The 12,588-nt window shown below is 49.9% G+C and overlaps 4 protein-coding genes across 4 annotated transcripts; 3 read left to right on the forward strand and 1 right to left on the reverse strand.

Annotated features, from left to right (window-relative positions):
* Positions 1–1,213: 1,213 nt before the first annotated feature.
* On the forward strand, positions 1,214–2,192 carry POX_b02729 (Acetate permease A; the record flags this gene model as incomplete). The annotated part of the gene is made up of 2 exons (XM_050111639.1): positions 1,214–1,620; positions 1,709–2,192. The coding sequence occupies 2 exons, from the start codon at positions 1,214–1,216 to the stop codon at positions 2,190–2,192; spliced, it is 891 nt and encodes a 296-aa protein (XP_049971985.1).
* A 3,837-nt stretch (positions 2,193–6,029) lies between these two features.
* POX_b02730 (uncharacterized protein) lies at positions 6,030–6,716 on the forward strand (the record flags this gene model as incomplete). The annotated part of the gene is made up of 3 exons (XM_050111640.1): positions 6,030–6,133; positions 6,248–6,456; positions 6,511–6,716. The coding sequence occupies 3 exons, from the start codon at positions 6,030–6,032 to the stop codon at positions 6,714–6,716; spliced, it is 519 nt and encodes a 172-aa protein (XP_049971986.1).
* Positions 6,717–8,851: 2,135 nt separating this feature from the next.
* POX_b02731 (Endo-1,4-beta-xylanase 2) lies at positions 8,852–9,633 on the forward strand (the record flags this gene model as incomplete). The annotated part of the gene is made up of 2 exons (XM_050111641.1): positions 8,852–9,108; positions 9,231–9,633. 2 exons carry the CDS (start codon positions 8,852–8,854, stop codon positions 9,631–9,633), a joined length of 660 nt encoding a protein of 219 aa, XP_049971987.1.
* Positions 9,634–9,989: 356 nt separating this feature from the next.
* POX_b02732 (uncharacterized protein) lies at positions 9,990–11,034 on the reverse strand (the record flags this gene model as incomplete). Its single annotated transcript, XM_050111642.1, has 2 exons — positions 9,990–10,686; positions 10,775–11,034. The coding sequence occupies 2 exons, from the start codon at positions 11,032–11,034 to the stop codon at positions 9,990–9,992; spliced, it is 957 nt and encodes a 318-aa protein (XP_049971988.1).
* Positions 11,035–12,588: the final 1,554 nt, after the last annotated feature.

A 12,588-nucleotide genomic window follows, 5' to 3' on the forward strand; every position in this document is an offset into this window, starting at 1 on the left:
CCGGGAGAATTGCCAGAATGTACAGGGCATGGCTGATAGAGTAGGCCAGGAGGCCTACAGTAATTGGAAATATTGGTGACGAATGGCCTTTGAAGGCAGTTAGTATATAGAGATGGGAGTGCCCTCATCTCAACCACCTTCTTCGGCAGTGACCGCTTCTCATCTCGATTCAAAACGCGTGCATTCCATCGCAGCTAGTCCACCTTGTTCACTGTCTCTTTGTCGATTCTTCTCGTCCCAGCACCCTCCTCCTCTTCCTGTCCTTTGCCCTTGTTGCACCCGGTCTCTGCTCTCCTCGTCAATCAAGTGCAGAGCAACCCTCGGTCGCTCGGCCTCTATCATTCTCCATTGCATCGGTGTTCGTTCCGCCGTCCTTAGTCCCTCTTGGCATCGGTGGGATTGGCCTCGCGGCTGCACATCACTGCGATTTATTGATACGCCTTTTGAGAAAGTGGGTAAGTCATGACCAGCTGGAGAGATCTCCACTCTTTCCTGCTGCTTTAGTGCACCTCTTCCCTTTTCATTTTTCAACCTTTTTTTTTTTTTGTCCAAGTTGGATTTTCTGGATTTTTCCTTTTTTTCGGCCCAAGACTCCCCAATTTTCGGAGCGTTGAGTCTCCGGTCGTCCCAGTTCCAGCGATGGCAAGCTCAGCTGTTGGGTGGTCGGCTGAGCGGGTTGAGCTTTTGTGCGTTTCTGAGCGACCAGCTTCGAAGCCAAAAATGTTCCCTCCCCAAAGATGACAGAAAAAAGAAGAGGGGAAAAAAATTCAAAATGGGTGGAAAAAAAGAAAAACGAGAAAATTACTCCACCTTTCAGGCTACTGCACGGTTTCCTTTGGGTCCGGTCTCCGTTTCTCCAAGCTACTCGCCTCAACCAGTCATCACACCCGGTACTTTGGACATGGAGGCATGACCCGTCTATCCTTTCGTGGGGACGGTTCTCTCGTCCACGGGCTGGTTCGGCGGATATAATACCTTCCTCGACCTCTCTACATCTACCTTTTTCCCTTCCCCTCATTCATCTTTGTTTCATCTCGTTCTAGCTGAGCTGAACGGTCTGTGATTGAATCACTTCATCTTCTCTTCCCAAGTGTGACTGCGTTGCACTACTTTCTCTTTTACACATTCGCAAGACGAATCTCCTCCACTGGGTCCATTCCACAATTCTTACCCGTCGACTACAGATCTAGTTGAACCCTCTCCGGCGATCACAATGTCTACCGAAATTCAACACAACGGCGCTCTGGAAAAGGACGTTGGTGCTGGCTCCGCGAGCACTGCGACCATGGACCACAGCCTCCCCATCCATCCGCAAATGTCGGCCGAGGAGCACGAGGTTGCCAAGGCTGCTGCTCGTTTCGGATATGGACCTCTGGCGCAGGTCAACCCCCAGGATGCTCGTCTGCGTCCCTTTGGTGGTGAATTCCAGCCTGGTCTCTACAAGCCCGTCGAGAACCGCAAGTTCGCCAACCCGGCTCCTCTTGGCCTGTGCGCTTTCGCGCTCACTACTTTCGTCCTGAGTGCTATCAACATGGGTACTCGTGACATCCCGCTGCCGAGCATTATCATCTCTCTTGCTTTCGGTTACGGTGGTCTGGTTCAGCTGTTGGCTGGCATGTGGTAAGTGACTGCACCTGTCATCCCTCCTTCTATCCATGCCTTTGTGAGTCGTGATCTCATGCTGATTCTTTCTCGTTTTCTGGTGTAGGGAAATGGCAGTCGGAAACACTTTTGGTGCCACAGCGCTCTCTTCGTATGGAGGTTTCTGGATCGCCTTTGCTATTGTCTTGACTCCAGGCTTCAATATTGAAAACAGCCTCGTTGCAAAGGGCGCCCCTGCCTTCAATAACTCTTTGGGTCTCTTCTTGATGGGATGGTTCATCTTCACCACGATCCTGCTCTTCTGCACCCTTCGCTCCACCGTGGCCTTCTTCCTGCTGTTCTTCTTCCTGGATCTGACCTTCTTGCTGCTGGGAATCGCCTACTTGATGCCCGTCGGTAATGATCCTAACCCCTCCATCCAAAAGGCTGGTGGTTTCTTCGGCTTCCTTGCTGCATTTGCCGCTTGGTACAATGCCCTCGCCGGTCTTGCCGACAACAGTAACAGCTTCTTCATCATTCCCGTTGCTCACTTCCCCTGGTCCCCGACTGGCATCAGCCGCCGCACCAAGACCGACCGTGAGCTTGCGTAAGCCAGCGCTCTCCAACAAACGAAACCTCATGATCTGGAGTGACGAGTGCGCTTTCATCGCGTGTAATATGATGATATACCCCTTTTCCCTTTTCCATGCCTGTATACGCTCTTCGCCTCGGCGTAGATGAAGTTGAGGTCGGATTTGCGCCCCATCTGTCTTGGGAAATGAGGATCCAGTTGGCATGATAAAATGTCACGTGACGCCTTCAAGCCCCGGAGAGGAGGGAGAGAGCGGCAAATCACGATCGGTTCTTGTCGTTATTCACCGTGCATTGCCCGAGAGACTTTGTCGTCTTGCTCAATCCCGTCGATCCAACAGAGGATTACAAGGCACAAATTGCTGTCTTGCCACTCGAGGTTCGCTTGGACATTGCTTTGCTGTGTTGAAGGTTTCTTCGGGGGAAAAATGTCGAAACCTTGGTGCCGCCGGCTTTTGAGTGGCTTTGCTTTTTTCCCGCTTGCTTGTTAATAACTGTCTCTAAATAATAATCCACCCACCTGACGATATTCTTATGCTGCTTCTTTTCTCTGGGTGTAGACGGGCAATGGATCTTGGACCTTGGTAACGACCGTCCTCGTCCAGGAGATGTTTTCATATCACGAAGCTGCAAGGCGACATTTTTCACCCGTCATCTGTCGTCTGGCATGGCTGCAGACTGTGAAAAGGTTGCAGTATCAAGGGCGCTTGCGAGGAGGTGCAACTTCCCAAGACAGAATTGGCAAATCCAGATCCGATCGAATCTTCCAATGTCTGCGAGATCCAGAATTTCCGGCCGAACAGCTAGCCTTTGCCAAGCTTTCCAGGCAGCATGCTAACTTTTCACAAGAAGACAGCAACGACGAAATTCTGATAATAAAAAAAGAGTATTCCGCAATCAAGTGAGGAGACTTCCCCTCAAGGCTCGTGGTTTAGCGCGCTATGACGATATCCGGCTGCGTGAACTCAGCAAGAGAAGAGGTTCGAGATAAGCTTTTTGCCAAGTCTCATGGCATAAGACGAGATGCAAGCCACAAGACGAGATGTAAGCCACAAGGAGCGAATTGGCAAAGACTCTTTGTTCCGATATAAATGGCCAACAACACTTGTATTCCTTTCTCTTGTTGAAAAGCCTTTTTCGAATAGAATTGCGACCGGGAACGTGACCAGTGGAAGGTGGAAAGTGCAAGGCCTTTTGCTGTGACTCGTGCTGATCAGATATTATGCGCATGTGGACGCTCGTGTCAGAGTCAACGACGTTGTAAATAGCGATGGATGTATGGCAAAATGGGCCGGATGCTCCATCTCCCTGTAGGTGGTCTTGTTCACTCTCGACCAATTAGGTAGTGGACACATGAGGAGATCGAATCCAGCCTGGCCTGCAGACCGTAGGAAGACGGGGATATTGAAAGATCTGATGCCCGGACAGTGTTTCTTTTTCTTGGTCGAGACAAGACGACGGAGTATATGCATGGGATCTGAAAGGTTGACCTCCAGTCTGTAAGCAGTGCCTAAAAGCATGATAGCTAGATCGGACTCTCGACTCCAAGGGGGAGATTGAAAGAGTATTGAAAAGACTCCATCCAGGAGATTAGTATAAGGAGTACAAAAAGAGAAAGAAGAGAAGAAGGAGAGGGAGAGAAAAGTGCACGAGTCTCCCCCTTTCCCTTATTTTTACTCTCATTCATCTTACTCGACATGTCCGAACGATCACCGAGATCCACCCGGTGCAAACTCGGCCCACACTCGGCCTCCAATGAAGAGCGGAGCTGCAAGGTACAGTGCATAAATGTCGTATGGAGCCTGTGTGTTTCAATGGTCTCGATTCAACACATGTGCTAAACATCAGCAAGCTAGTAACTAGTAGCTGGTGATTCGTCATTTTGTTTTAGGGGAGCCACATTAGGCCAATAGTAAGATGGCCCAGCATCTTTTGTGGGCGACCGGTCCGGACCGAAGGAACAAGCATGGGTCATCGGGTGTATATGTTATGGTGTGACGATGAAAAGAATGGCATTGATTCGGTCACATATGTCGAGTGCGATTTGGATATCATGCACACTAATTTCTGGAGCAACGTCGCTCGTTTCAACTTCCCTTACTAGGCTATGGCGTGTAGGATGGGCAGGTAGTGAGATGCACATTTGTGTAAATCGATGTTCTAGCCTGCCTTGAGAGGTGCCCAACCTACCTAGGTAACACGCGCAGTTGGTAAATGGAGATTTATTTTTCAACGATACAAATCTGCAAGAAAATGGCCAGCAAGTGACCCCGCTACGATCAGGTTGGCAGTATTTCATCCCCTGTGATCCTTCCATGTCGAAAGAGCACCCCCAGACTCCACGAGACAAAGTTTTACCAAGCGTACTAGGTTGAAATTGCTAAATTTTCCTGGTTTATGAACAATTCAAGTCTTTTCCTGGGCATCTGGTCGCCAGAAACAGCCTCTTTTTAGGTCTAAAGTCGCTACTGGGATATCCTTTAATTTCCTTGTCTAAAGTAAGTTCTTTTAGGTGAAAAGCTGCTACTATGGTATTTGAATAGCTTCACAAGAGCACGATTACAATAGAATCTCCATTTCCGAAGTTTAGTGACTCCGGAGCTCCGAGTCAAGCAGTAATTACGGTGATGATTTGCGGGGCGAAGCACCGCTTACACAAAGTGACGCGGTTGTCGGCCTCTGCGAATTATCTTAGCGGCAGTACTAACTAGTGGTAGAATACTTAATATAGCGCAGAATTTAATATAGACTTTAAAATAGATTCTAATAGTGAATTGAGAGTGAATTGAGAGTGAATTGAGAGTGAATTGAGAGTGAATTGAGAGTGAATTGAGAGTGAATCGAGAGTGAATTGAGAGTGAATTGAGAGTGAATTGAGAGTGAATTGAGAGTGAATTGAGAGTGAATTGAGAGTGAATTGAGAGTGAATTGAGAGTGAATTGAGAGTGAATTGAGAGTGAATTGAGAGTGAATTGAGAGTGAATTGAGAGTGAATTGAGAGTGAATTGAGAGTGAATTGAGAGTGAATTGAGAGTGAATTGAGAGTGAATTGAGAGTGAATTGAGAGTGAATCGAGAGTGAATTGAGAGTGAATTGAGAGTGAATTGAGAGTGAATCGAGAGTGAATCGAGAGTGAATTGAGAGTGAATTGAGAGTGAATCGAGAGTGAATTGAGAGTGAATTGAGAGTGAATCAGCCCCTATAACCTACGTTTAATCGATCCTTATATCGAAAATAAGTCTATAACTACTCTGCCATGTTCACGACTAAATAATTTATCTCGTCTGTACTGAATAGAATTCAGGCATAAGCGGCCGGTAAGCGCCACAATCTGATCCTAAGACCGTTGGGCGCTACTAGAGAATAGCTAGTATTAGCGCAAGGACAGTAGGCAGACGCTCCTTCTCTCGGAGTAAACGCCTGCCCTCTTACTCTTAAGGTTCCCCCCGCTTAAATACTAGAATCCTCACTCATTGTTTTCTCTAGAGGCTTACCGCAGATAATTTCTTTTCTCGCTATTAACTTACAATCATCTTCTCTCTTCTCACCATCATCTTCTCACATTCACCGAAAGAAACGGTTCCAGAAATACACTCTCACCATATCAACTAGAAAAGGGGATAAGACTAAGGTCAAGAAGAGACTAGCCCTGAGGGCTAGAAGCTGGCGGGCTTGGGAAAAAGCCCATGACTCATCTAAACTTCAACTCTGGCGAGGAACGGTACCTGTCCATTCCATATCTCCCTTCCTTCGCATGACAGCTTCAACTAATCCACTTATACTACAGTCACGCCCAGATCGTCTACCATAGTTCAGTCGAGAAAAAGGAAAATCTTCTCGACGCCTGCGTGGAGAAAATGGCCAAGGAGGCACCGTCGCTGCAATACGATGCTGAGCAGGGAGTAGCTGCTAATCAAGGCGGCTTCGGCCTTCTTGCGGAAATGCGCGGCATGCGTGCAGAGTGGGCCAAAATGAACGATTGAATCAAAGACCTCGAATCGAATCAGCAGAGCCATCTGGGTCAGATCAAAAAACTTGAATCGCATCGGCAGAGCCATCTGGATCTTCGACAAAGGGCCATTTCCTCATGGGTGCGAGATGCACTTAAAAAGGACACAGAGCGACGTAAGGAAGAGATCCGTCGACTCAACAAGGGGCCAATTCACGGCGGTGACGTGCGTTCTGACACAATGGTCGTCACCGAACGCTACCGGAAGACAAGCACGGAATGGAAGTCATTTCAAACCTTGTATGGCCTCACCCCAGAAGCCATTCAAGATCTCGGTACGGTCTACACATTCACCCTCCATGCTCCCTTGAATTACTAACCTGTTCTAGACCAAGCACAATGCTCGGAATCCTTGCAAGCGTTGAACAGAGCGGCTTCAATTCTGTTCGAGAAGCGTTGCGCACGCCTGCCAGCTGAAGTGCTCCGCAAACGAGACGATCTTGTCGCCTTGATAGTCCAGGAAAATTATGAAGAGGCCGAGAAAATGAGCCGCACTTTTCTCTGTAAGGAGGAGTCCTCTGTGGCTGAAGAGTAGCCCTAGTCTTGCCACCAAGCTAGATATTGCTATCCAATTCATCGCTCTATGAGAAACAATCTTATCATGATCCTTTGTAGATCGAGAATCTTTTGAAATGTTAAGAAAGGCTGACTTGAGTGTGGTTCAGGGACTCGTAGAAGGATCTTTTTCTGTGTTTGGAATTGTCGACGATTATCAGATGACACAAAAGACGAGACACCATGACAACATTCCTGGTTGTCTACATGAGCGCCGTGGGTGAAGGATGAGTAGATATCTGAGCAAGAATGAGTGCTCAGGGAGCATACAGAAACAAGGTACCGAAACAAATCACGTCTGAGTTCGATGACCATGATTCTGGTCAAAAGGACACTTGAAATGACTTCAAGAGAAGCCACTGTCGGTGTCGAATTGATCGTTACCTAGCGTTGTGGTGTGACAATGGCCCCCGAGATGAGAGCATTCACACCATTCTTTTCGGGTGAAATGCCTCTTTGCTTGCAGAGTCACGGCACTGATTAGTGCCAGAGCAGGCAGGACAATTGATGTTCTTAACTAATACACTGTCTTCAAAGCAGTGTCTTGTCTCGTGGGATGTGTTAACAGACAGATTTCACCCTTCCAGGGTATATACGGGGTAATTTATCGTTGCCTTTCTTCTCATGCTTTCGTACTACACGATCCACGCTGGTGGAGATTGGAAATCCCTCTGGTGGAGATGTCTGGGCTGTCCCCAATCTCGACAGATGAAGTACCCACCCCTTCTCGGGATTTTCGCCACACGAGGTCGGGATTAATAGAAATCCCCGGCATTTGCAGGGTTTTTTGTTAATCACGATGGGCATTCTTCAGGAATGGCTCCAAGGATATTGTTTTGTTGAGTTTCCAGCACAGCTAGAGGTATTAATTGGCTGAATTGCGAGGCGATTGAATGGCAATTCTGAAAAGGCTGGGGGGTTCTTGTCTGTCCTGACTCTTGCAAGTACATGAGCAGTTCATCTTGAGCACCGCTTGTGAGACTGACAGACTCCCTTTATTGAAAGGTGGTCCGTCATTCATAAGATTGGGTACTGGTTTCACCATCGTAGACGCTAGCGAGACAGCCAGATGCTGTACGACTCGGGACAGACATTACTCCTGACTCGGCCCGGCTCTTTGAAGTGAGGTCCATCTAGGGAGTCGGAGTCAGTGGATGGTATCTGCTCCAGAGTCGCGAGTCGACCAGCCCATCGATCCTGCAGTGGATGCATCTTTCATCCTGCCAGTGAAAAAGGGGGGGCGTTGATGGAGGATTTCCAAACAAAAGACCTCGGCGTATGATCTGGATCACTCCAGTGCCCCCACGGCCCTCACAGAGTGATTCATGACTGGATCCATCTCAATAATCCATGGCATGAATCATTCCACTTTGAAAAAGTCCCCGTCTCGAGATCGGCAGTGTGGGCCAATGTAAAGAAGCCTCAGCAAGCCTTTTCTTTTCCCTCTATCTCTCCCCGTGCCCTCGACTCATTGGCAAAATAGCTCGAGGACCCGCACGGCAGAAGTCGCGGGATTTATCAACAAGCAATATATCGGGATAATTTCAGACATGCAGTCGACGCGGTCTGGATCTTCTTGTCCTCTTATTACCCCAGATTCAATTTGGATTCTTCAGGGTTCTCGTTCCGGAGAATTTCCTATTTTGAGCGCATGGCCGTTGGACGAGAGTGGAGCTCGGTTTGGCGCCAGTGTCTCAAGTGGTGTCAGGGTCCATTTCCGACATGGCTCTCTCTCTCTTCCCCCCCTGGTTGCAATTCCGGGACATTGGGTGTCTCATGTCTGGCTGAATAATTGTTAGAGTATGATTCACTTGGATGCAAAACTCCATCATGGAGGCTTCATAGTGACGGTTCCGGGTAAAATGAAATCAAAAGGGTCAGGGGAATGAAGTGGACAGAGAGAAGGGGGAAAAAAGGGTCCAGCCTTTTGAAACTTCGAATCACGATGAGGATCTACAGAGAGCACAAGTATAAAGTCTGAAGAGATCGGCCACGTCTCTCCTTAGTTTCCCCTCTCATCACACTTTCTTCATTCCTTTCATTCATTCATTTGACCGTGTCAAAGCACTCATTCACTTTTTTTTTTTACATATATTTTGATTCATCAAGATCAACATGGTTTCTTTCACCAAGCTCTTCGTCGCTGCCTCGGCCGTTCTGGGCGCCTGGTCTGCCCCCACTCCCGAGCTGGCTGAGCGCCAGGCCATCACCAAGAGCCAAACTGGTATGAACAATGGCTTCTACTACTCCTTCTGGACCAACGGCGGTGGCCAGGTCTCCTACACCAACGGTGCTGCTGGTCAGTACAGTGTGAACTGGAACAACGCCGGTGACTTCACCTGCGGTAAGGGCTGGAGCAAGGGTGCTGCTCGGTAAGTGATGACTCGAGACTCCAACCGGAGAGAGATCCGTACGATCTCGATATGGATCCTTATGTCCATGAAAACCCCCTCCTCTCGCTAATCATTTGATTTCTTCGTCATTTTTTTTTTAGCAACATCAAGTTCGAGGCCAACTTCAAGCCCTCTGGTAATGCTTACCTGGGTGTCTACGGTTGGACCAAGGGTCCCCTGATCGAGTACTACATCCTCGAGAACTACGGCTCCTACAACCCCGGCTCTGGCATGCAGCACAAGGGCACCGTCTACAGCGACGGTTCCAACTACGACATCTACCAGCACACTCAGGTGAACCAGCCCTCCATCTCCGGCACCCAGACCTTCAACCAGTACTGGTCCATCCGTCAGAGCAAGCGCTCCAGCGGTACCGTGACCAGAGGCAACCACTTCAACGCCTGGGCCAAGCTCGGCATGAAGCTCGGTGCCCACGACTACCAGGTTCTGTTGACCGAGGGTTACCACAGCAGCGGTACCTCCACCGTCACCGTCTCCGCTTAAATAGACGGATTCCATCGCGGATCGAGTTGGCCAGCGTCCCCCAAGTGTCGAACAGAGATACCACCGTCAAGAATTTCCTGTTCCTTCTTTTAGTCTAGTTCCGCAGGCTCGGAGAATGACACATGCTGCTACTCTTTTTTTTTTAAAAAAAAACCCCCCCATCAAAAGAACCAGATGGGGATCCCCTCCTTTCTGGATTCAATCACACATCACTTGTTCTCATCATAGATGGTGGGATCGTAAATTGTAAATGGGAGATGCAACATATATACCCAGTTTCTTTTCTTACCAATCACGCACTCTGGAGCACAGCCAACCTCTTCTTCCCGTGAGTGTTGGAGCTTACAGAATACCGTTTAGACATTGACGACTCCATGGCGGATCAAACTTTCCGCCGAGGCCACGACGGCATCAGCATTGGAGCGAGGGTTCCATCCAAGCAAAGTCTTCGCCTTTTCGATCGACCCAGGACGCGCCTCGTCCAGGTACGGCACCACGAGAGCGATTCCCGAGTCGAAAAAGGCAAGAGACCGCAACACAAAATTGGGGATCGTTCTCGTCGGCACTTTCCTAGCCTGGGAACCCATTCGGTCACGGAGCGTGAGGGCAATATCCCGAATCGACATGGCGGGCGGCGACATGCACAAGAATCGTTCTCCTTTGGCCCTGGGGTGCGTCATGGCAAGGAGATGCAGGTCGGCCACATCGCGGACATCCACCACACCAAATTCAATATTGGGACATCCTGGAATGGCGCCGCTCAAGAGACGGCTGGCCACCTGGATCGAGGTGGATATCTCGGGTCCTAGAATGGGACCCATGACGCTGACCGGGTTGACTACCGACAGCTCCAGCGAACCCCCTTCTTTTTCGATAAAGTCCCAGGCCGCACGCTCGGCAATGGTCTTGCTCTTCTCGTAGGCGCCGACTCCCGGCCCATCAAGATCGGTCCAGTCCTCCTCGGTGAAGGGCTTTTGTGGATCTCGGCCTCGATGTCCCTGGCCGATGGCGGCAAATGAAGAAGTGACGACAACTCGTTTCACGCTAGCGTCTCTGGCAGCCCGAAGCACCCGAAGCGTGCCATCGCGGGCGGGAACAATCAGGTTGTTTCATTCTTCGGGCTTCTGCCGGGAATGGAGACGCGACGTGAAGGACGTAGGTGCAATCCTCGACGGCTTCTTTCCAGCCGTCGTCCTGGAGGAGGTCGGCTTCTTTGAAGATGACCGTGTCCGGGTTCGGTGCTCCCGCGGATCGCAGGGCTTGAACAATGGACTCGACCCGTTTCAGCGACCGAACTGTGGCCCTGACTTGGTAACCCGCATGCAGGCACTGGATGATGCACCACATGGCGATGAAGCCAGATCCTCCCGTGACCAGCACACGGTCATTATTGCTCGCCATGGCGGATGAGATTTGGCGATGGAATCAGACCTGGACACTTGGCGGGATGCTTCCAATGGTCCACCTCCCAAAAGATAAAATGTATAAATATAACCACAAGAGATCAGAGTCCCAAGATCTGCCTTCGTGTAGGAGGTGGAGACTTTTCGTATGTCTGGAATATTGGGAATGCTCTTGTGTTCACGGAGGAGCTCTAGCGCGGGGGCGTTGGCGATGATTGGTGACGATGCCGAGAAATCATGCAGGTCCAACCTTCTGATCAGAGCTTCTTACTCTGCCAGTTTCTTCAAAGGAGGGAACCGATCTTGGCCGAAGATGAGTGGGTCAGTGCCGCTGCTTCGTTTCAACTGGTCGTCGATGCGCGTCTGATTCGCTCCGGACCAATTAGCCGACCTTTGAGGCTGGTCTTCGACCGTCCTGTCCCATTTTCACTAGTTGAAGGGGCGGTCGTCCAAATGGGTTAGCGGTCGCCTGCTAAGGCATCACGCCGATCCATTTCTCAATATTCTTTCGTTTTTCCGAACATTGGCAAAGAGTCAAGGTGGATGTTTGAGGCTGACCTGTCAGCCTTTGTGTCTGTACAGTTCGCCGTAGAGCTTTTGGGAGCTTCCGAAGCTGTTCTGTGGAGCGGGTTATCGGTTATCGGGGGCAATCTGGAAAGACCGTACCCATGCGTGGCTGTACTTTGATCCGGGAATCGGTCGGAGCCCAACAGACGAGCACGTCCGGAGTTATTCTGGTTGGAAATAACCATACGGTGAACGTGCTGACAAAAGATGCGCCAATTCAAGAGAAAAAAGAAACCGATCTCGTCTCGAATGCAATCTTGCCCCATATCCCCCACGTGAGTTCTACGGTGGGAGATCTAGAGTGTATCCAACTAGTGAGCCACCGCTTTTCCCCTGTAACCACACGCACCTCTCACCAGGTGATCTGTCGAGAGTGCCCTATTCAAGCACCTCACTCGACGAACTTCGGTGCAACAAGACAGTCGCGCTGAACAGATGTGCGTGTGAAAAGGGTAGGTAGTGACCGTGGCCATGGTCGCTCCACGGAGCATCCTAAACCCTTTTCGGATGTTCAGCTGGGGTGATTGGTGTCAGCAGACGGCGGACTCTCAAGTTGGAATCGCGCTCAACGGCGCCGAGAAACTAGCGCTGTCCCCAAGCCGTTTCGTTTCCCGGATTGTACAGTCGCAGTAAACGACTTGGACTCGGTTTCTCTGAGTGGTGAGCTGACGGAGAGCTCCGACCCACTGAATTGTATCTCCAGACTCTTCAACCCTGCACACCCGGTTTTGGGTGCCCCACCCAGTGGTGACGATATACACGTGGCAGTGGATTCAAGTCGGGTCCTGCACCTGTCACCCTAGGATTATTTCCTGCACATGCTGGAGCAGTGAACGTGGTTTTCCAGCATGTCCGATATACAGGAGCAATACCCGATACTTACTCTCCAACCCACATGAGCGGGTTGGCCTGAAGGCAGAGTTTCGACACATTTAGGACCCGACGGGAAGGGCGGATCTCCGATCTCCATTCTTGCCAATGCCTG

The sequence above is a fragment of the Penicillium oxalicum genome, chromosome II (genome assembly GCF_001723175.1).
Source record: "Penicillium oxalicum strain HP7-1 chromosome II, whole genome shotgun sequence".
Classification (NCBI taxonomy): Eukaryota; Fungi; Ascomycota; class Eurotiomycetes; order Eurotiales; family Aspergillaceae; genus Penicillium; species Penicillium oxalicum.